Genomic DNA, 21,125 nt, shown 5'->3' on the forward strand with positions numbered 1-21,125 from the left:
GTATTAGCACAGGTGTGTGTAAGTGTGTGTTAGGATGAGTGTGTGTTAGTATGGGTGTGTATGTGTATATGTGTGTGTTAGCATTGGTGTTACCGTATTGGCTCGGATTTAGGCCGCCCCGGTATATAGGCCGCACCCTAAAAGTTTGGCGCTTTTTTAAAGAAAAAGTTTCTTTCTTTAAAAAAGCACCAAAAAAACATGCGGCCACTCTGTCTCCCCCCACCCGAGATATGCTGCCACTCCTCCCCGAGATATGCTGCCACTGTCCTCCCCCCCGAGATATGCTGCCACTGTCCTTCTCCCCCCCGAGATATGCTGCCACTGTCCTTCTCCCCCCGAGATATGCTGCCACTGTCCTCCTCCTCCCCCCCACTCAGCGGATGTGCCGACACCGGAAGTTGTATTGCGTAGATGTCCCCCGCCGGCCCCGCAAGACACCCGGGAGTCTGCTCTGGTAAGTCTTGGGGGCAGAGGTAAAACGCATCGTGCGGACGGTCACCGGCTGCGGCGATGCTGGTAAACAACCTCAGCCGGTGACCGTCCGCACGATGCGCTTAGACAACCTCCCGTGCCAGCACCCCCCCAGTGGAAAGTGCTGGCAGGGGAGGCTGACTGAGCGTATCGGAGAGTAGGATACGGGTCCCCTGCACCGCTGCGGGGGATCTGTATCCTAACCCCGCTGCCTGCCCGGCGCCCGGGACTAGATGTCCCGGGTGTCTGGCACTAGACCCCGAATATATATTCGAGCCAATACGGTATATGTAAGTGTGCATGTTAGCATGTGTGGCAGTATTAGCATGAGCTTTTATTTGTAAATCTGTATGTGTTAACATTAGTGTGTAAATGTGTGTGTTAGTTTATGCATATTTGTAGACTGAGTGTGTATGTATTTCTGTATGTTACCGAGGGGGAGGCGCAAGATGCCAATGGGGCCACTTGCTTTTGTCTGCACCCTGTGGCAACAGGTTCCAGCTCTCCCCTCATAAATAGTGTTTGTCTGTCTACTAGATCAGGGTAAAATGACACAATTAGAACACATACAAATGGCTAATATACAGCTGAAATACAGCTCAACATTTTTGAAAATATATTTCAATGTGGTACTAGGAATAAAAAAATTATGAAGTAACTGAGGCTTTTGTTACTTAAAGATTGGAACCAATGATATTGTGATCCTAGTTTATTCACATAATGTATTTTGAAAGTGTTTTGAACAGCTTCTCCGGTCTCAGGGGTCTCATATAACTCACATTATGTGACCCTTCTGTAGTAGGAGGTAAGCAGGCATGTGTCAGGTTGGATGGAGAGGTGTGTACATGTATGGTGTTAGAAAGGGTGTGTGTTATTGTATGGTATTAGATTGTGTATGTGTAGAATATTAGCATGCGTGTGAGTATATGGAGTCGGCATATGTGTGTGAGTGTATGATGTTGGCATGAGCGTGTCAGCATGTGTGTAGGCTAGTGTACGGTGTTTACATGAGTGTGTGTGTGTTAGTATTTGGGGTCAGCACATACTATATGTGTGTTACTGCATGTTAGTTTGTGTATCAGTGTATGGTGTTAGAGTGTCGAGGTGAGACTAGGATTAGTGGTGCCAGGGAGTGGAGTAACATAGTGTGGATATGTATTTGCACATACAAAGGCAGTAGAAATGGAGTTATCATTAAAAGATGAAAATTTGGTGCCTGTTTTCTAAAAACCAAAAAAACATTTGTCTCAAGTAATATTTTTTTATTTGACAGTTTAATAATGCCCATTTGTCTAGAAATCATTGGATATGGTGTGAAGCAAGAGGGGAACATGTTACCGCCTTGCAACATATTGAAGCTAAAACTGATATATTAATTCACAAGATTTTTTTAAATATATCTTTAAAATTACAGTTGTGAGGGTATGTAGGCTTTGTGAATGTAAACGAGAGACTGAATTTCACATTCTTTGGTTTCTATTAGACTTGTGCATTCGTCTTCGGGCGAACATGAAAACGAGCACGAAGAGGCCGTTTTTTTGTTCGTTCCGAAGGAACGTAGAACAGAATACAGTGCCGGCAAACCGTAGGCGAAGACGAAGACTCACAATCACGAAGAATCGAAGATTCTTCGTGATCGTCTTCGTTTTTGCCGCGCAACCGCCAAAATTTCAAACAGGAGTGAGCTGATCCTCGTCTGTCCAATCAGCTCACTCTTGTGACGTAACGCTAAGGGTCTCGTCCAATGCCTGTGCTGCTGTTTTTTGAATTCTGAAGGCGCCTTTATAAGACCAGAGCTTGCCTGAGAGATCCATTCATTTTTCGCTGTGACTGCTTTGGCAACACTGCTGTGCTGCATCCGAGCGTTACAGAGAGAGATTGTTCTGTTCTGTGTGAGACTGGTAAGCCTTAGCCTGCCATTTCTCACTGTGTACTTCATCCTCACTTCAGTGCTACTTAATTAATATATTTAATAATAATAATTTGATTAATTTAATTTTTTTAAAATTAATTTGTCATCAACTTTAGTGTAAGTGCTGTTGAGTTGACAGTGCACCCAGTGCCTCAGTGGCACTGGGGTGCCCTTGCCCTGGGCTGGCACTAGTGCCTATTGCCTGTCCTGCTTAAATAAATTAAATAGAATTTATAAATTACAATTTAATAGAATCTATAATTTAATAGTTCATTATAATATTATATATATATATATATATATATTTGTCAGTCATATATATATATATACTATAGTATACTAGTGTAGAGTGTACTGTAGACATTCATCTACTAGTGTCTAATTTAAAATCAGTAATATTAATATAATTAATAATTGAATTCATTATAAAATTATATATATATTTGTCAGTTATAGTTAGTAATAGTATACTAGTGTAGAGTGTACTGTAGACATTCAGAACATCTACTAGTGTCTAATCTAAAATCAGTAATATCAATAATTCTCTAATTCTTTCTTATCTTAATAGTTAATTAAATTAGCTATAAATAAAAGTAATAATATTAATTAATTACTACTAGCGTATAGTTCAGCTAATCTTATTAGTACTGGTGCTGCAGCTCTATAGTTTGTGCTTTGTTTTAGCAACAGTAAGAGACCAAGTCAATTTTTCTTAATTAATCTTTCATTTTATTTCATTTGTTTTGCTCACCTCAGTCCATCAGTGAAGTGAACTTGTTGGGCTAGTGAGTGCAGCCGCATAAGTGCTGTGTTTTTTTTTGATCAGCAAGCAGTGACGTTAACTGTTTTTTGCAAAGATTTTCTCATTTATTTTACATTTTATTTCAATTTTATTAAAAGTACCCTTAGTGTTTTGCTCACCTCAGTCCATCAGTGAAGTGAACTTGTTGGGCTAGTGAGTGCAGCAAGCAGTGAAGATAACCGTTTTGCTGTGACATTTTATTTTATTTCTAATTCTTTTCAAGAAAAATTGACTGTGACGAGCTGTACTAAGCAAAGCTTCAAGCTACTAGCTGTAGTACTAAAATAATTCTAATCTTCTTTAATCTTAATCTATAATATATTATAAATAATAATATTCTAATTCATAATCTATAATATAAGTAATTCTAATTCTAAATTCTAATTCATAATCTATATTCTTCTATCTATAATACATAATATATAAGTAAATTAGTTCTAATCTATTAATATTATATAACTTAATATTAATTAATAAATCATATACTGAATCTGATTTAACCTCACTTTAGCTTAGTGGGTTTGAGAGCGTCTGCCTAGAGGTAGACTTATAGTAAGGAAATATAGCTTTAGGCTAGCATAGTGGTAGGCTAAGCTCTTAGGCCCGTGTAAATTCAAATTAAAAATAAAATGCTGCTAGTTATTAAATAGTTAATCTTGAGTTAATAATTTCAATAACTTTAGGATTTTGGCAGATTGCACACAGCACAGTGCAGTAGTGCATAGTTTTACTTTTTAAGCAGTAGCACTGAAGAGAACTTCCTCTAAATTTTTTTGTCTTTAATTCGTTTTTCCTTTTTTTTATTTTTATTTTTTTATTTTTTTTTTTATAGTTTTTTAAACACTACACTACACTACACTACACTACACTACACACACAACACAAAATTTGAAATGGATCCTCCTTTTGGGACTAAGGAGGGACAAGCTCCATCTACCACCACCACCACCACCACCAGCACCACCACCAGCACCACCACCAGCTCTAAGATGCAGCCTTTGCGTCAGTCTAGTCGGCCAAGTAGGCCAAGCTCTCGCTTATCATTTGGGGAAGCATTGCTTGAAGGATCATCAAGTAAAGGAAAGGCACCAAAAGCAGGCAGTAGTAGTGCGGCTAGGCCCACAAGCTCTATGGTTTTTTACGGAAAGCCTAAAGCACCAGAAGCACGTTCAAAGTTAAAGGGTAGCACAAGTAGTACCAGCCCAGTGACTAAAAAGAAGTGCCTTTTGCCCCAAGCAGCATCTTCCCCATCCACCAGCAGCATGCAAGGTACCAAGCAGAGCCAAATTAGCAGCAAGACTCAGAGGGGTCCCAAACCAAAGCGATCTCATTCCTTTGTAGGGAAAACCACCACCACCACCACCCCCGCCTCTACCACCACTAGTGCTGCGCCTACTGTTCCCACTGGTACCGCCACGCCATGTCCTCCTAGTACCTCTAGCAAGCCACCAAGTCCTTACAAAATTTTTGTAAAGACAGTTAGAGAGAGGGCTACACATAGTGGAACTCCACCTAGCGAGGTAGCAGAGGAGCCTGAGACTGAGAGGCCAAGTGCAGAGTCTATTCTTCCTGCTCGCACTACTACTAGTCACGAGTCTCACGACGATATCAGTCTTAGCTCCAGCCTAGCAGGAATTCCATTCGATCTGGCTAATGAAGAGCTAGACTATGAGCCAGAGGAAGTAGAGGAGATGAGTGGTCAGGAATCAGATTCCTCAGGGAGCAGTGTCCAAATGACTAGTGCACAATTTTCCCCTGAGCCTCCACCTTCTCCGCTACGATCATCACCATCACCACCACCAGCAGCAGCAGCAAAACCTAGCAAATCTAAAGCAATTAGCAGTCCCACTATGGCCAGTACTGTTACCACCAGTCCCACCACCACTAGTTCTGCCTCTGTTCATCCACCCCGAGCAGTAAGAGCAGCACCCAAGGCACACTCCAAGGCTATGCGCGCCCCAATTTGGGAGCACTTTGAAAATGTTGAAGAAGGGCGCTATGGAAAGTGCAAACATTGTGGGAAGCTAATAAGCAGAGGGAAAGTGTCTGGCCATTTTACCAGTGCTAGCATGAAGCATCACCTCAGCACTCAACACAACGCTGTGCTATTGGGGAAAGATGCAGAGGTAAAACTTAGTGCAGGCAGCATAGCTGGTGGCCGTGGAAAAACCCCAACAGCTTCTTCTTCTGAGCCAATAGCAGCAGCAGCAGCAGCAACTAGTGCTGGCAGCCAGAGACCAAGGCAGGTTGGAGCACTGCATGCCCAGCCCACCCTGGAAGAATTTGGGGCATTCCACTCCAAGAGAACGATGCCCAAACAGCAGGCCAATAAAGTAACGCGACTTATTGGTCAGTTCATTGCTGTTGGAGGGGCATCCTTCTCCATGATTGAAGGGGAGCCTTTCAAACAATTGATGGCGGCTGTGGCTCCACAATACACAGTTCCGTCACGTTCCACTTTCAGCAGGAACATTGTCCCCTCGCTGTATCGGTCCTGTGTTGCAGCAGTGAAAGAGGAGCTTTCCAAGGCTGCTGGTCAGTGTGTTCATTTCACTACAGATTTGTGGAGTGCACCTAGCGCCCAGCATGCCTTTCTTTCTTTGACAGCACACTGGTGGCAGCCCGGTGTGTCTAAGGAAGTTGCTGCAGCAGGCTACCGATCATTCCTTCTCCATGCAGAAGTGATGGATGAAAAGCACACTTCCCAAAATATTCTGCATGCGATTAGGAAAATGTTTAGCCTTTGGGTGGGAGCAGAGGCGGGCACCAATGTTGAAGTTGGTTTTGTGGTAACTGACGGAGGTGCCAATATGGTGAAAGCGCTGCGAGATGGTCATATTGTTGGTGTGCGCTGTGCAGCCCACATCATCCATCTTGTAGTGAAGGCAGCAATGTCAGAAGGAACTAATGTGGCAGCAGTAGTTCTGTCCCGCTGCAGAAAGATCGCTGGGCACTTTCACCATAGTGTTAAGGCTAGCCAACTTTTGAGGGAAGAGCAAGAGAGGTCAGGTCTTCCCGTACACTGCCTACGTCAGGATGTCAGTACACGGTGGAACTCCACGTTAGACATGCTAGAGAGGATTTTGGAGCAGCAGAGGGCAATCCATAATCTTGCCTCAGAGCACAATATTGGGATTACCTCTCCATTGAATAGGGAGGATTGGACAGTGATCGCCCAGCTAGTGGCAGTCCTTAAACCATTCAGGGATGCCACAGAAAATTTAAGCTCAAACACTGCCAGTCTGGCCCAGGTAATCCCAGTGTTCTCCCATCTAGGCAGCAAGATGGATGTGTTCCTTGGAAACCGTGAGGCTGTTCAAGGTGGCACTCTACATCCTGACGTAGCAGCCATAGTCAGGAAGCTGAAGGATCTGCTAAAAGTACACCTTCGCAAGCGAATGGAAGAGAGTCCCGAAATGATGCTAGCGTGCCTTTGTGATCCAAGAATTAAGGGAAAGCTAGCTTTGAAATTCAATGTTCTCAGTAGCTACCGGGAGCAATTGGTCAACAAGGTGCGTGACTGGCAGCGTAAAATGGGAATGCTGTCCGAGGAGGGTGAGGTGCAGGAGGAGGAAGAGATGATGTGGTCTGCTACCCCTAGCAGCAGCATCAGCAGCAGTGCCACAAGCAGCACAACACAGCTGAGTGGAGCAGCTGCGTTTTGGGAAGAGGCACTTGGCAGTATAGTTGGACCATCTGACAGAGCTAGCAGCAGAAAGGAGAGTAGTGCTGCTGAAATGGTCAAACTTTACCTCTGTGAAGTTCCTTCTGCTCCTAATGTTGATCCTCTTAGCTACTGGGATGAAAAGAAGAGTGTGTGGCCTGCACTCTCATGGGTTGCGCAGCAGCTTCTATCATGTCCGCCAACCACTGTTCAAAGTGAGCGCGTGTTTTCTATGACTGGAAACATACTGAGTCCACAGCGCTCACGCATGGCACCTCATCTGATGGAGCAGATTGCCTTTCTTAAATTCAATCTGCCCAAATTGGGTTACCCAGCTCTTAGCTTGGAAAGTTAAATTTTTTCTCTCTAATGTTTAAGGTAGTTTCTCCCCCTGGTTGCACTTGCTGCGGTGTGGCAATGCCTGCTACCTCCGCTGGTGTAGCCAATTTACGCTAGGGCCTAGTGTCTGAGCTCTGTAAGTCCGCTCCCAAACGCCTAGGACTGACAGTCTTTGGATGCTTTGCCCTGGGGTGAAACAGGTGAGTGGGTCGTCAATTGCCCACTCATTCACCTTTTTCCGTTTCCAACGCTGCTGCTGGTGGTGGTGCCAGTATCTTTTGCCAGTTCGCTTCCTGGCTGAAATCATGCCTCAGATGTCCCTAATGGAAAGGGTAGTTTCTCCCCCCTGGTTGCACTTGCTGCGGTGTGGCAACGCCTGCTACCTCCGCCGGTGTAGCTAGCTTATGCTAGGGCCTTGTGTCTGAGTTCTGTAGGTCTGCTCCCAAACGCCAAGGACTGACAGTGCTTGGATGCTTTGCCCTGGGGTGAAACAGGTGAGCGGGTCGTCAATTGCCCACTCATTCGCCTTTCCCAATTCTGCTGCTGCTGGTGGTGGTGCCAGTGTCTCTCTTCAATGCCAGTTCGCTTCCTGGCTAGTGTCATGCCTTGAATGTCCCTGATGGTAAGGGTAGTTTCTCCCCCCTGGTTGCACTTGCTGCGGTGTGGCAACGCCTGCTACCTCCGCCGGTGTAGCCAGCTTACGCTAGGGCCTTGTGTCTGAGTTCTGTAGGTCTGCTCCCAAACGCCAAGGACTGACAGTGCTTGGATGCTTTGCCCTGGGGTGAAACAGGTGAGCGGGTCGTCAATTGCCCACTCATTCGCCTTTTCCAATGCTGCTGCTGCTGGTGGTGGTGCCAGTGTCTCTTCTCTGCCAGTTCGCTTCCTGGCTAGTGTCATGCCTCAAATGTCCCTTATGGTAAGGGCAGTTTCTCCCCCCTGGTTGCACTTGCTGCGGTGTGGCAACGCCTGCTACCTCCGCCAATGTAGCCAGCTTACGCTAGGGCCTTGTGTCTGAGCTCTGGAAGTCCGCTCCCAAACGCCAAGGACTGACAGTGTTTGGATGCTTTGCTCTGGGGTGAAACAGGTGAGTGGGTCGCCTATTGCCCACTCATTCGCCTTTCCCAATTCTGCTGCTGCTGCTGCTGGTGGTGGTGCCAGTGTCTCTTCGATGCCAGTTCGCTTCCTGGCTAGTGTCATGAATCAAATGTCCCTAATGGTAAGGGCAGTTTCTCCCCCCTGGCTGCCTCTGTCTGCGGTGTGGCAACGCCTGCTACCTCCGCCGGAGTGGCCAGCTTACGCTAGGGCCTAGTGTCTGAGCTCTGGAAGTCTGCTGCCAAACGTCTAAGACTGACAGTGTTTGGGTGCTTTGCCCTGGGGTGAAACAGGTGAGTGGGTCGCCAATTGCCCACTCATTCGCCTTTCCCATTTTTCAATGCTGCTGCTGGTGGTGGTGGTGGTGCCAGCATCTCTTCTCTGCCAGTTCGCTTCCTGGCTAGAGTCATGCCCAAAATGTCCCTAGTGGTAAGGGCAGTTTCTCCCCTCTGGCTGCGTCTGTTTGCGGTGTGGCAACGCCTGCTACCTCCGCCGGAGTGGCCAGCTTACGCTAGGGCCTTGTGTCTGAGCTCTGGAAGTCTGCTGCCAAACGTCTAAGACTGACAGTGTTTGGGTGCTTTGCCCTGGGGTGAAACAGGTGAGTGGGTCGCCAATTGCCCACTCATTCGCCTTTCCCAATTCTGCTGCTGCTGCTGGTGGTGGTGCCAGTGTCTCTTCGATGCCAGTTCGCTTCCTGGCTAGTGTCATGAATCAAATGTCCCTAATGGTAAGGGCAGTTTCTCCCCCCTGGCTGCCTCTGTCTGCGGTGTGGCAACGCCTGCTACCTCCGCCGGAGTGGCCAGCTTACGCTAGGGCCTTGTGTCTGAGCTCTGGAAGTCTGCTGCCAAACGTCTAAGACTGACAGTGTTTGGGTGCTTTGCCCTGGGGTGAAACAGGTGAGTGGGTCGCCAATTGCCCACTCATTCGCCTTTCCCAATTCTGCTGCTGCTGCTGGTGGTGGTGCCAGTGTCTCTTCGATGCCAGTTCGCTTCCTGGCTAGTGTCATGAATCAAATGTCCCTAATGGTAAGGGCAGTTTCTCCCCCCTGGCTGCCTCTGTCTGCGGTGTGGCAACGCCTGCTACCTCCGCCGGAGTGGCCAGCTTACGCTAGGGCCTTGTGTCTGAGCTCTGGAAGTCTGCTGCCAAACGTTTAAGACTGACAGTGTTTGGGTGCTTTGCCCTGGGGTGAAACAGGTGAGTGGGTCGCCAATTGCCCACTCATTCGCCTTTCCCATTTTTCAATGCTGCTGCTGGTGGTGGTGGTGGTGCCAGCATCTCTTCTCTGCCAGTTCGCTTCCTGGCTAGAGTCATGCCCAAAATGTCCCTAGTGGTAAGGGCAGTTTCTCCCCTCTGGCTGCGTCTGTTTGCGGTGTGGCAACGCCTGCTACCTCCGCCGGAGTGGCCAGCTTACGCTAGGGCCTTGTGTCTGAGCTCTGGAAGTCTGCTGCCAAACGTCTAAGACTGACAGTGTTTGGGTGCTTTGCCCTGGGGTGAAACAGGTGAGCGGGTCGCCAATTGCCCTCTCATTCGCCTTTCCAATTTTTCAATGCTGCTGGTGGTGGTGGTGGTGGTGGTGGTGGTGCCAGCATCTCTTCTCTGCCAGTTCGCTTCCTGGCTAGAGTCATGCCCAAAATGTCCCTAATTGTAAGGGCAGTTTCTCCTCCCTGGCTGCCTCTGTCTGCGGTGTGGCAACGCCTGCTACCTCCGCCGGAGTGGCCAGCTTACGCTAGGGCCTTGTGTCTGAGCTCTGGAAGTCTGCTGCCAAACGTCTAAGACTGACAGTGTTTGGGTGCTTTGCCCTGGGGTGAAACAGGTGAGCGGGTCGCCAATTGCCCTCTCATTCGCCTTTCCAATTTTTCAATGCTGCTGGTGGTGGTGGTGGTGGTGGTGGTGGTGGTGCCAGCATCTCTTCTCTGCCAGTTCGCTTCCTGGCTAGAGTCATGCCCAAAATGTCCCTAATTGTAAGGGCAGTTTCTCCCCCCTGGCTGCCTCTGTCTGCGGTGTGGCAACGCCTGCTACCTCCGCCGGAGTGGCCAGCTTACGCTAGGGCCTTGTGTCTGAGCTCTGGAAGTCTGCTGCCAAACGTCTAAGACTGACAGTGTTTGGGTGCTTTGCCCTGGGGTGAAACAGGTGAGTGGGTCGCCAATTGCCCACTCATTCGCCTTTTCAATGCTGCTGCTGGTGGTGGTGCCAGCATCTCTTCTCTGCCAGTTCGCTTCCTGGCTAGAGTCATGCCCAAAATGTCCCTAATGGTAAGGGCAGTTTCTCCCCCCTGGCTGCCTCTGTTTGCGGTGTGGCAACGCCTGCTACCTCCGCCGGAGTGGCCAGCTTACGCTAGGGCCTTGTGTCTGAGCTCTGGAAGTCTGCTGCCAAACGTCTAAGACTGACAGTGTTTGGGTGCTTTGCCCTGGGGTGAAACAGGTGAGTGGGTCGCCAATTGCCCACTCATTCGCCTTTTCAATGCTGCTGCTGGTGGTGGTGCCAGCATCTCTTCTCTGCCAGTTCGCTTCCTGGCTAGTGTCATGCCTCAAATGTCCCTAATTGTAAGGGCAGTTTCTCCCCCCTGGCTGCCTCTGTCTGCGGTGTGGCAACGCCTGCTACCTCCGCCGGAGTGGCCAGCTTACGCTAGGGCCTTGTGTCTGAGCTCTGGAAGTCTGCTGCCAAACGTCTAAGACTGACAGTGTTTGGGTGCTTTGCCCTGGGGTGAAACAGGTGAGCGGGTCGCCAATTGCCCTCTCATTCGCCTTTCCAATTTTTCAATGCTGCTGGTGGTGGTGGTGGTGGTGGTGGTGCCAGCATCTCTTCTCTGCCAGTTCGCTTCCTGGCTAGAGTCATGCCCAAAATGTCCCTAATTGTAAGGGCAGTTTCTCCCCCCTGGCTGCCTCTGTCTGCGGTGTGGCAACGCCTGCTACCTCCGCCGGAGTGGCCAGCTTACGCTAGGGCCTTGTGTCTGAGCTCTGGAAGTCTGCTGCCAAACGTCTAAGACTGACAGTGTTTGGGTGCTTTGCCCTGGGGTGAAACAGGTGAGTGGGTCGCCAATTGCCCACTCATTCGCCTTTTCAATGCTGCTGCTGGTGGTGGTGCCAGCATCTCTTCTCTGCCAGTTCGCTTCCTGGCTAGAGTCATGCCCAAAATGTCCCTAATGGTAAGGGCAGTTTCTCCCCCCTGGCTGCCTCTGTTTGCGGTGTGGCAACGCCTGCTACCTCCGCCGGAGTGGCCAGCTTACGCTAGGGCCTTGTGTCTGAGCTCTGGAAGTCTGCTGCCAAACGTCTAAGACTGACAGTGTTTGGGTGCTTTGCCCTGGGGTGAAACAGGTGAGCGGGTCGCCAATTGCCCACTCATTTGCCTTTCCCATTTCCTTTTCCATTTCATTATTTTCCTTCTGATACACAACCAACCAAACATAACACACACAATAACACATATAACACATATAACACACAGTGACATCACACATAACACACATACACACACACTTACAATGCACAAAACACAAGGACCTTTTCCTTGTTATTTGCCCTGGCCTTCACTCACTAATAGCATTACATTAACACTATAACTCACACTTCACCCTATAACATTTTTCCATCCACATACCTGCCAACAGACCCAACTTTTTCAGGGACAGTCCTGCATTTTTCCAGTCCTGTCCCATCTAATTTAGCTAAACTAGGTATGCAAAATGCAAATACACATAGGTAGTTATAGCTCGGTAGGTAACGCTACTATAAACATTTAATAAATATAATCAAGTACTAAATAATAAATCTAACTTTAAAATACATTTAAATAAACCCCTATTTTTTTTTAAAAAAAAACATTAAAATTAAATTATTATTATTTAGACATAATCCATCTTTAACCAAACCAGTGCACTGCTACTAATCTTAAACATAACCGTACATTAACCCTAAGCTATTTTTTAGTTCTTGTCCAACATTTTTCCATCAGCATACCTGCCAACACACCCAAGATTTTGGTGGACAGTCCTGCTATTTTCCAGTCCTGTCCAATAAGTAAGTTGGGTTGTTGCAAAGTATGCCATTGTAAATAGGTAGCAAATGTTAGGCATGTAAAGTGGTCCAAAATCAATTTAAAAATGTAAAATATTCCCTATTCTTTTATTAAACATCTATGGACAGTACACCTCGGTATGTGTGTGCAACTCTATTGGTCGTTTCGGCAGGGGGCTCGCCTGCCATCAACGAATGAAGTGCATTCTGCAGTTCTGCAAATCACTCGTTGATGCCAGACCAGCCCCCTGCCGAAACGACCAATAGAGCTGCACACACGTACCTTCACGGCAGCTGCTGCTGCTGTGATGTGTTATTAACCCCGTATTAACCCCTGCTAGGCAACCAGGAGGAAAACGAAGATTAAACGAGCACGAAGAATGTCCGCGAATATTCGCCCGAAGAGAAGACAGGAACGGGCGAATATTCGCGGAATACGAAGATTTTTTTTTCCCCGAAGACGAGCACGAAGACGCTCGAAGAGCCCCCTGGTGCCCAAGTCTAGTTTCTATCCAGTCAATCTGAGGACCTCAAATATACATGTGCTGAACCTTATTTATATTTTCCATGCAGTTTTTTTTTTTACAGCCCTCTGGTGTTGCTTAATGTTTGCGTCTATTTTACTGTAGCATTCACAAGTGTAGGTGTAGTCACAGCCTGTAGAGGGAGGTTAGAAATACTGATAAAATGTGCTTCATTTTTGTATTGGTGTTGTATCCAAGGAGGTTAACAAAAAAATCTTATTATTAAAAGAATACATATAAGTACACTTTGTATTAAATATAAGCAGATTATAAACAGATAGAACACATCAACTCAGGCATTCCGGGCTAAGTCCTCTGACCTTCCAATATTTTTGTTTAAATATATCACTGTATGTTAATACATGTGATAGCTGTGTCTCCTTTATAATAACATTTTGCACTTGTAAATACATGGATGGATTCCTTAGAGTTTCAAATTTCAGTTTGTATTGTTGCATAACAATTTGGAGTTATCCGCAAGAACAAAAAAATCTAATTTAATAATGATCACACATTGGGTTAAGTACTTGTACATCTCTCAAAGCTTTAACACTGATTTCTAACTTTTAAACATCATTGATTTTTTCTTATGATCTTAGTAAGTACTATGCTCCGTTTTAGGGATTTTTAAAGTGGGACCATAAAATCAAATACTAAATTCATTTATGTCAGTTTAAATGATGCTGATATGCAATATTTTCCAGCACAGTTTTTAAAATATTTTTTGTAATCTACCGGTCTCTGAACGTATAGATCTTTTTTGCTAATGTCATATTGTAATTTTTATAGGTGAAGTAGAAAATCAACACCTTTTCAATTTGACTTCCTTGACGACATCAGAAAACATCCTTTCAGCTACATTACATTATTATCTTGGAGATCTGTTAAACACCAGCCATCAGTGTCCCCATTCACTATTTTGCCTTCAACATGGGCATATGAAACCAGAGATATCCCTAGAGCTAACTGTGTGGAGTTTTACATCATTGGAAAACCAGACCAGAAACCTTGGACATTTCCTCATCAATGCATCTACACTATACCGGGACACTTGGCAATGGAAAGATATCACTCCTGTTCTACGTGATGCAAAGCACCATGGTGAGCTTCTGATTGGAATCAACATAACAACAGATATGCCAAGACAGAGGCAGATCTTAGGTCTAAAACCCTACATCTTGGTTTACGCTAATGACTCGGCTATTTCAGAGCCAGATAGTGTTGTTTCTAGCTTACATGGCAAACGAAATCATCTTACCCGTAAACATCAAAGGGCAGAATTAGTGGAGCACAGAAGAAGACGATCCACGGATGTTCTTTTGCCCTTACAAAATAATGAGCTCCCGGGAGCAGAGTATCAATACAACGAAGATGAAGAATTATGGGAAGAAAAGAAACCCTACAAAAAAGTAAGACCGTCTGAAAAAGGCAAAAATAAGAAGAAGCTGAGAAAGGCTGGACGACAGAAAAGCCAAACACTTCAGTTTGATGAACAGACTCTTAAAAAAGCTAGGAAGAAGCAGTGGAATGAACCACAGAACTGTGCACGACGCTATCTCAAGGTAGATTTTGCTGACATCGGCTGGAGCGAATGGATTATTTCCCCTAAATCCTTTGATGCCTATTACTGCTCAGGTGCATGCCAGTTCCCAATGCCAAAGGTACAGTTAATATTTTAATAGTATTTTTAAACTGACTTTTATATCTGTATATGTTTTCATGCAGTGCTGGGCAGAAAGGGGAACATTTTTTATGAACTGTATAGGGCTTTTTTTTTAATCAATAAAATATCCCAGCTGTTTTATTAAGAAGCCCTCTGAAGCTGTAAATAAGTAATATTTTTATGCTTGGTCTGTAAGTGTAGTTGTTAAAATAGTGAGATTTGGGGGGGGGGGGTGTTTTATGTATAGGAAATTCTTGTACAGTATCCAAACATGAATGCTTTTCTTGGTTGTAATGTCTAACCTTTTATTTATTCACTTTCTACAGATTTTTTTACTAATTAACTACTTTTTTTCACTTTTTTAAGGTATCAACTTGTGGGGTTTTGAAGCAATACTTGAAACTCTGGTATTAAATGTATAATAACACGCAACAGAGTACATCATAGAATTAGCTGCAAATTAGTTACATAGTTTTTGCATCTGGAATGCAAAAAAGACACTACCACTTACACCTATCATCCATAACATCATGACCACCTGCTGCCAAAACATCCCTGACCTGTCGAGGCATGGGCTTAGCTAGACCTCTGAAGGTGTGCTGTGGTATCTAGCACCAAGATGTTAGCAGCAGATCTTTTAAATCCCGTGAATTGCGAGGTGGGGCCTCCATGGATATATCCTGGTGCCCTGTGTTCTTTAGGTAAGCGACGCGCACGCACCTGGCCATCCATGTGATGTAAAAGAAAATGTGATTCTTTAGACCCGGCCACCTTCTTCTATTGTTTCATGGGCCAGTTCTTATGCTTACGTGCCCATTGTAGGCACTTTCAGCAGTGGACAGGGGTCAGCATGGGCAACCTGATTGGTCTGCAGCTACACAGCCCCATACACAACAAATTGTAATGCACTGTGTGTTCTGACACCTTTCTATCAGAACCTGCATAAACTTTTTCAGCAATTTGAGCTACAGTAGCTCGTCTGTTGAATTTGACCACACGGGTCAGCTTTCATCCCCCATGTGGGATCAATGAGCCTTGGCCGGCCATGATTCTGTCACCGGTTCACTTCTTTTACTTCCATGAGCCGCTTTTGATAGGCACTGATCACTGCAGACCGGGAACACCCCACAAGAGCTGTAGTTTTGGAGATGTTCTGACCCAGTCATCTAGCATCACAATTCGGCCCTTGACGCTCAGATCTTTACGCTTGCCCATTTTTGCTGCTTCTAACACATCAGCTTTGGGGATGAAATGTTCACTTGTTGTCGAATATATCCCACCCGCTGACACGTGCCATGATAACAAGAGTATCAGTGTTATTCACTTCACCTGTCAGTGGTCATAATGTTATGGCTGATCGGTGTATGTCTTAATAATATCAGTAAAGTACAGTCAGCAACTAATTCTCAACAGCCTGCTACAGTTGTCAAATTGACACATAACATAAGCAGAGGGGGTAGAGTGCCAAAACTTGGACAAATCATTCAAGTTGAAAAAAGCTGTCCTAGTGCCCATTAGTTTTCAGATCCGGATCACTATGTGACCTTTATTGAGGAGAACAATCAGAGTGATATATTTCTATTCCCCTGCCTATCTTAAGTTTATTGCACTAACTATTTCATCAATGTTAAACAAGTTTAGGACAGGGAATTTCGGATACCTGCATTTTGTTCCCTGTCCTCCACTCTACATTTTGTATGGCCCTTTTATTGGTATAATAACATTCTTACTTGTGACATGGGGTTGGGTGGAATTGGATATTGCACATGTTTTTAAGAAACAATATTAAATTCTACAGTTTACAAGGAGAGAAATTCTGGATTTAGTGCATTTTCCAAGTTCAAAATTTTGTCCACCTGTCTCTTGTGGAAATCATAGGACTCTTACAACTTGGGCTTGGTGCCTAAAATTTCATTATGGCCACTTGACATTGATAGCAAATTCCTTTTTCTGGTAAATAAAGTTTAATCATTAAAAGAGGCAAGGACATATTTCTTTAAGTTTCTGAGAAAAACTGTTGCTAAAGTGATTAAAATGTAGCATAATGATTACTGTATATAATGGATCCATAATTATAAAAAAGTAATAGTTGTTTCACATTACTAGATGTAAGGTCAAATATTCCCTTCCTCTGTTTGTGCCTTTGTGTATCCATCATCCCTCCTCTGCTAAAACAACTAATGCTAGGTTTACTTTCTGTTGAGCTTTCAGTGTTCCTAGCCACTAATCTGCAACTCTATGCTTTCATCTGTCTAGTAATCTAACCAAACAGCTGCTGGTGCTCATATTCTTTACGCCGCCAGTATTTTGTTTGTATTTTAGCTATATCTTTTCATGAAAGACCAGACTATCGATATCTAAAACACTTACTATTTTTTGCCATCGGTTTTGTATCTGCTTTCGCCAAGAGTGACCAACTTCTGTTTCCTTGTATCACTGGTCATTCCCATACCTGGGAACTCTCTGTGTTTGACCCGGAGATTGCCGGGAGAGCGCTGCTCCTCCTGTTCTCGGGGTCAAGACCCGAATCCTCCGGGTCGCGGGAGCGGGTCTTGACACGCCCCGCTCCCCGCCCATTTTGTTCTTTTAAATGGGGGTGTTTCCTGTTGCCGTCAGCGGGAACTCCCCCGACGTAAGCGGGAACTCCCCTGACGTCATTGGGAACTCCCTCGACGTCTAAAAGGGCTGGATAAGGTTTATGACTGGTGTTATATAAAAAAGAAAAACTCAGTTGCTCATTGATAAAAAATATTTAGTGAATAAGCTATAATACCCCAAGGCCATATTCTTTTGGATGCTGGTAAATAAGACGTTTTAAAATTAGCCATAGGACATTAAGTATTAATGATAAAAAAAGTATTAATGATAAAAAAAATTTACCTACACCTTCCCAAGTAAAACCACTTATTAGCATTTCACCCAGATACCAATTCAGTTTCCTTTTGTTTCATTGTCAATGTCAGAAGACTTAATAGCCCCGAAGTTCTGAACTACGATATTTTTTTTATGTTCTATGTATTGAGTAGAACAATGAGTTGTATTTTGAGAAGAAACACGTTGCAAATGATTATTTTAATTTAACAATTGTATTTTGTAGAATAGACACATTGCTCCATTGCGTATTCAAATTTTAAAAAAAAATGTTTAAACCAATTGCAGAGGTAATTGTTGTGGTCATCCAGTAAATTGTAAAGTGTTTTTTTTTCTCTCTTGAAGTGGTGTTCATTTTTTTTATCTACAGCATCTGTGGGTTTGTCAATCGGGTCACTGTTTTTATAGTGTTTATAGTAAGCCACATGGAAATAAGTTTAGCAAAGCCAAGTTCTCATTGATGACAAATCCTTCTTGACAGTCTTGTGAGAGCAGAACATCTCCATTCACTGTTGGTATATTCAATTGTATAGATCTCACAGATCAGTGAAAATCCGTGTGATGCAAGGTGGCCTAACTTGGCCTAACAGGGCTTATTCAATAAGAGTAGCTGATTAACTTCATACATTTAATCCATATTTTCCTATTTAGTTAGTTATGATAAAAATTTGAAATATATTTCATTTACAAGAATTTTTACATTAAACCGCTCTAGATGGGACATAATTATATTTGAAACAAAAACATTTTTCATAGTAAAATGTTTATTTTTTTTTTGCAAAGGACTGCTTGTATCAAGCTTCAGATGTTGTATTCTCGTGCTTTACAGTACGTAGGTATGATAACAGGTTTAGAGACCAGATGAGCAAATTGTGACGTTCCAATTCTTATCCAGTTTTTGTCCCCCAAATTGTACCTTACTTTGCATTTGTCCTACCCTGAAAGGCATATATATATATACCTTTGTGTACCTGTGTAGCGTAGCTATTAAAAGTTACAATTTCTTTCATGTCTATACACCACATGAATCTTTTCTCAATGTTTTCTTACTTGCCTTTACAGTCTTTAAAGCCATCAAACCATGCAACTATCCAGAGTATTGTACGTGCGGTGGGTGTGGTCCCTGGGATTCCTGAGCCATGCTGTGTTCCAGAAAAGATGTCTTCTCTCAGTATTCTCTTTTTCGATGAAAACAAGAACGTTGTTCTGAAGGTGTACCCCAACATGACAGTGGATTCTTGTGCCTGCAGATAACAATTCATGCAACTTAACAAAAGATTGCCATATTTGCACTTTCAATATACTGTGTTAAAAGTACTTCTGGGGAAAAAAACTATTACAATTATGTAAATCACGAGTGCTCATTATGGATCTACGCTACTAGCCAAAAATAAACTTGGATCTGTTACAACTGCTTTATACTCTACAAGAAAATATGCTCTTAAATAAATATTCTTCAGTGGTTATTTTTCTTCTTCTAGAAAACTTCCAAAAACATGACTATTTTTGTACTGGAGACAACGTTAAATAAAGATGCCCAATAGCTGTCCTGTGCCTTCTGAATTTTGCCGATGACTTGGCAATAAATCTATTCTAATCTTTTTCATATACCAGTAAATGCAGATGCATTTCCATTGCTTCGCCTTAGTAATTGTCATAAATATCTGTTACAGATATTTTAATTTAAGTGTTGGAGCCTGTAGGTTAAATGTGGAAGAACAAGTGATATCATCACCTACTGCCAAGTGGCTCTATGGAATTTTTATCCATAAAATATACAATTGTATGTTTTAGTCACAGTCTCATGGTTATTCCTTATGAGATACCTCTAGTCTTCAGGGTCTTCTGGAGTATTTGGCTTGACAGGATATTAAGGTATATGCATAAACTATATCAGGAACATGACATAAAGAAAAATGTTTTTTTTGGGCTAGCACTTTTTCAGTGACTGCTGTATATAAGCAGTAAATATGTTTTTTTTTAAATATTAAAAACATTTTTGTTATTATAAAAACACTCAAAAAGCTACCTGTTCAAAAAAGATTTGTAGGGCGTATTGTCATGGTGTCATGTTGCCTGCTCATTTTTCATACTGGACAAACTTTAAAGATTTATATGTGGAAAATACATTCTATACATTTTATTTATAGGAATAAGGTGAAGTATTATATATAAAAACAATCACCATCTACAAAGTATGTGTTTATCGTCCTATGAAACTTAAGATAACCTGGAAAGACTTTGCTGTATTTTAATCAAGTTAATAACTGTCCTCTGCATTAAATTAGTTAATTACTAATTTACTTCCTATTGCTTTCAAGAAGTGTTCCTAGTCATTGGTTGATCAACAAAGGTATTTTTTTTTCTTTTTGTCTGCTGAAAATTAGAATTGCATTTTTAATGATAAAGTGTGTGAATCAATTACATCTACAATTGTGAAACTGGATTATGCTTTTGAAAATTATTAATTTTACTCTCTGTTAAAATATGTTTGATTGACTTATCATGCTTGTAGTCTGTGTCTGCATACAATGCTATGGGAGACATTTAATGCTTTGTCAAAATAATGATTTTTGGGATTTTTTTAAAATACGTGTTTGTTGTCGCCAGGCATTGACAGATTGGATTTGGGATCCAGTGTCGTAACTTTCTATTATCATATTAAACGATATGCCTGTACTCAGTAAGGTGTACCTTAAGGAAATCAAATATGTAATGAATGCTTGCTGACTGTCTTGATTTGGATAAGGCAGTCCTGATGTGGGCAAGGCATAGATCCAGCTGTTTGTGAACACTAGTGACAGGTTGTGGACGGGCATAACGTAGATGTGGCATGACATTACGATTTCAAGCGTTATTTCCTCATGGAAGTATGGATCATATTAAAGTTCCAAAAAGATTGTATGTTAGCACACGAGTGCTATATAAAAACATCACGGAAATTGACAGTTATAAAGGAGGAGAAACTCCTTTTATTGTCTCACTCTAAGGCATACCTTACTGCAGTGCATGCTTTAAGGACAAGACCTTGTTGGAAAGCAAAAAACCTATAAAAGGGAGTCCCAAAGTAAATACTTTGTATGTTTTGAGGCCAAAACAGAGAAAGAAATGGTCAGGAGGGGGTGAAAGATAGGGTTGTGAAATGTATTGGCTTTATTGGCCATGTAAGCCAATATAGCAATATCACATACAAGGTCCTAGGTTGTCCAGTTTTGGCCTGCTACAAACCGGCTTAGTGAATACAAGCATAGGCTTGGATTCACTGTTTCCCCTCTAAATGCTTTATGCATGCTGGGGGGAACAAATCGACCTATATTTTGGTTGTAGGGAAAGACACTGATGTATTTTAACTATACATTTTCCAAGTTACCTGTAAAAGAAATCAGCTCTCATCCAAGTGTTATCCTAGTGAAAATGACCACTGCCTGGTATCCATAAGCTATTTTCTACCAGGCTCCCAAAAGTAACATAGTAACACACAGAAGTAGGGTTTGGCTAGGGGGTGTGTGTGTGTGTGTGTGTGTGTGTGTGTGTGCTTAAGCAGTTGCTGATTGTTGTTTTCACATAAGACTTTCAGTGGCACAATTATGGATCAATAAACCAATAAAATAAACTATGTATGTATTCTTCATATGAGTTTTTGTACCAAATTATTTGTATATGCTTTGAAAGTGTCTAAATATTACATTACTAAGTAATAAGTTGGTGATGCTAAATACCAGTCTATCTGCCTATAGATCAAGAGCATAACTTTCACTAGGATAACACTTGGTT

The 21,125-nt window shown here is 43.3% G+C and overlaps 1 protein-coding gene across 1 annotated transcript in view; it reads left to right on the forward strand.

Annotated features, from left to right (window-relative positions):
- Positions 1 to 18,605, forward strand: part of LOC149286949 (bone morphogenetic protein 3-like) — a 33,727-nt gene extending 15,122 nt beyond the window's left edge. Inside the window, exons 2-4 of the mRNA XM_089493591.1 lie at positions 4,387 to 4,404; positions 13,616 to 14,478; positions 18,414 to 18,605. Of these exons, the coding sequence (XP_089349717.1) occupies positions 13,756 to 14,478; positions 18,414 to 18,605 (915 nt within the window). The 5' untranslated portion in view covers positions 4,387 to 4,404; positions 13,616 to 13,755. The remainder of the gene's footprint in view (positions 1 to 4,386; positions 4,405 to 13,615; positions 14,479 to 18,413) is intronic.
- The last annotated feature ends 2,520 nt before the right edge of the window (positions 18,606 to 21,125 follow it).

Source organism: Sceloporus occidentalis, unplaced genomic scaffold (assembly GCF_023333645.1).
Source record: "Sceloporus occidentalis isolate IW3139 unplaced genomic scaffold, rSceOcc1.0.p SCAF_65, whole genome shotgun sequence".
In the NCBI taxonomy this organism is placed as follows: domain Eukaryota; kingdom Metazoa; phylum Chordata; class Lepidosauria; order Squamata; family Phrynosomatidae; genus Sceloporus; species Sceloporus occidentalis.